This window comes from Electrophorus electricus, chromosome 2 (genome assembly GCF_013358815.1).
Source record: "Electrophorus electricus isolate fEleEle1 chromosome 2, fEleEle1.pri, whole genome shotgun sequence".
Lineage (NCBI taxonomy): Eukaryota > Metazoa > Chordata > Actinopteri > Gymnotiformes > Gymnotidae > Electrophorus > Electrophorus electricus.
In genome coordinates, this window is record NC_049536.1 from 19,504,626 (window position 1) to 19,505,857 (window position 1,232).

At 49.0% G+C, this 1,232-nt stretch overlaps 1 protein-coding gene across 1 annotated transcript in view; it reads right to left on the reverse strand.

Annotated features, from left to right (window-relative positions):
* Positions 1 to 873, reverse strand: part of LOC113588226 (synaptopodin) — a 22,319-nt gene extending 21,446 nt beyond the window's left edge. Inside the window, exon 1 of the mRNA XM_027027327.2 lies at positions 660 to 873. Coding sequence (XP_026883128.2) covers positions 660 to 687 — 28 coding nt within the window. The 5' untranslated portion in view covers positions 688 to 873. The remainder of the gene's footprint in view (positions 1 to 659) is intronic.
* Between the last annotated feature and the right edge of the window lie 359 nt (positions 874 to 1,232).

The window sequence follows — 1,232 nt, forward strand, 5'->3', positions numbered from 1 at the left end:
ACACACACATACATACACACACACACACACACACACACACACACACACACACACACACACACACACACACACACATACACACACACACACACACACACACACACACACACACACACACACACACATACATACACACACACACACACACACACACACACACACACACACACACACATACACACAGGTTAAAGACTGGCCAGAGCTTTCATGGGAATAGCCTCTAAACATACAAACAGCCAAAATACACAGCTACAACTTGAGATCAGACGCACACCAAGCACGCACCACGCACACGCTCAGATCTGAGTATACGCTGAGCTTGTGTTTATCCTCTACTGAGCAGGAGAAGAGGCCAGCAAGCTCGGTCACCAAAGCTAAATATTTAGTCTACAATAAAGCAAAGACATGAGCAGCATTCCTCTTGCAGGCAGGCGCATGCATTCTCCATGGCTGGCGAAGCAGAGCCTCGGGTCCCTGAAGGACAGACGTTAATATTCAACAGGTGATACCGGGCTGCTGTCTAGAGCACAGAGCCCCTCAGAGCACCAGCCCTGTTAGACCAACGGCGGTTTGACCCCCACCGTCCGTTAGATCAGATTCGCCCTTCCACCCAGCAGACACTCATGGCTACGAAATGAATTCAGCAGATACACACTCACCTGTGGTCTTCTGTGCGGCGGTGTGCATGCGTGTGCGCGCGCGTGTGCGCGTGTGTGCACGCACGCACGTGTGAGTGTGAGAGACAGCTCGTACGCGCTGCTCTTTTTCAGACCTCCTTTTGTTCTTGCGCCTGTCACTCTTCCTTCTTCATTGCTCACTCTTTCTTTCACCCGCACTCACACTTTCCCATTCTCTCCCTCTCTCATGCCTATCCCGTCTCACTCACTCACTCTCTCTCTCTCTCTCTCTCTCTCTCTCTCTCTCTCTCTCTCTCTCTCTCTCTCTCAAAGACAGAGACGGGAAAAGGGGGTGTGGACGAACCAGAGCTGGAACACAGTAGGTTCTTTGTCTGCCCCCTTTCATATGGTTTCCTTCAAGTATGCATACTGAACACATTATGCTATTATATATTTTCATATTTAACACAGAGGCATTCGAGACCCCTTTTCTCTAACTAGCCCCATCCCAACCAACCCCACCCCCACCTTGCCATCCTACCTGACTCTTTTCAAATACTACCCAGACCAAAAAGTAAAAAAAAAAAAAACATGAATAGGGTATTGAAATATATG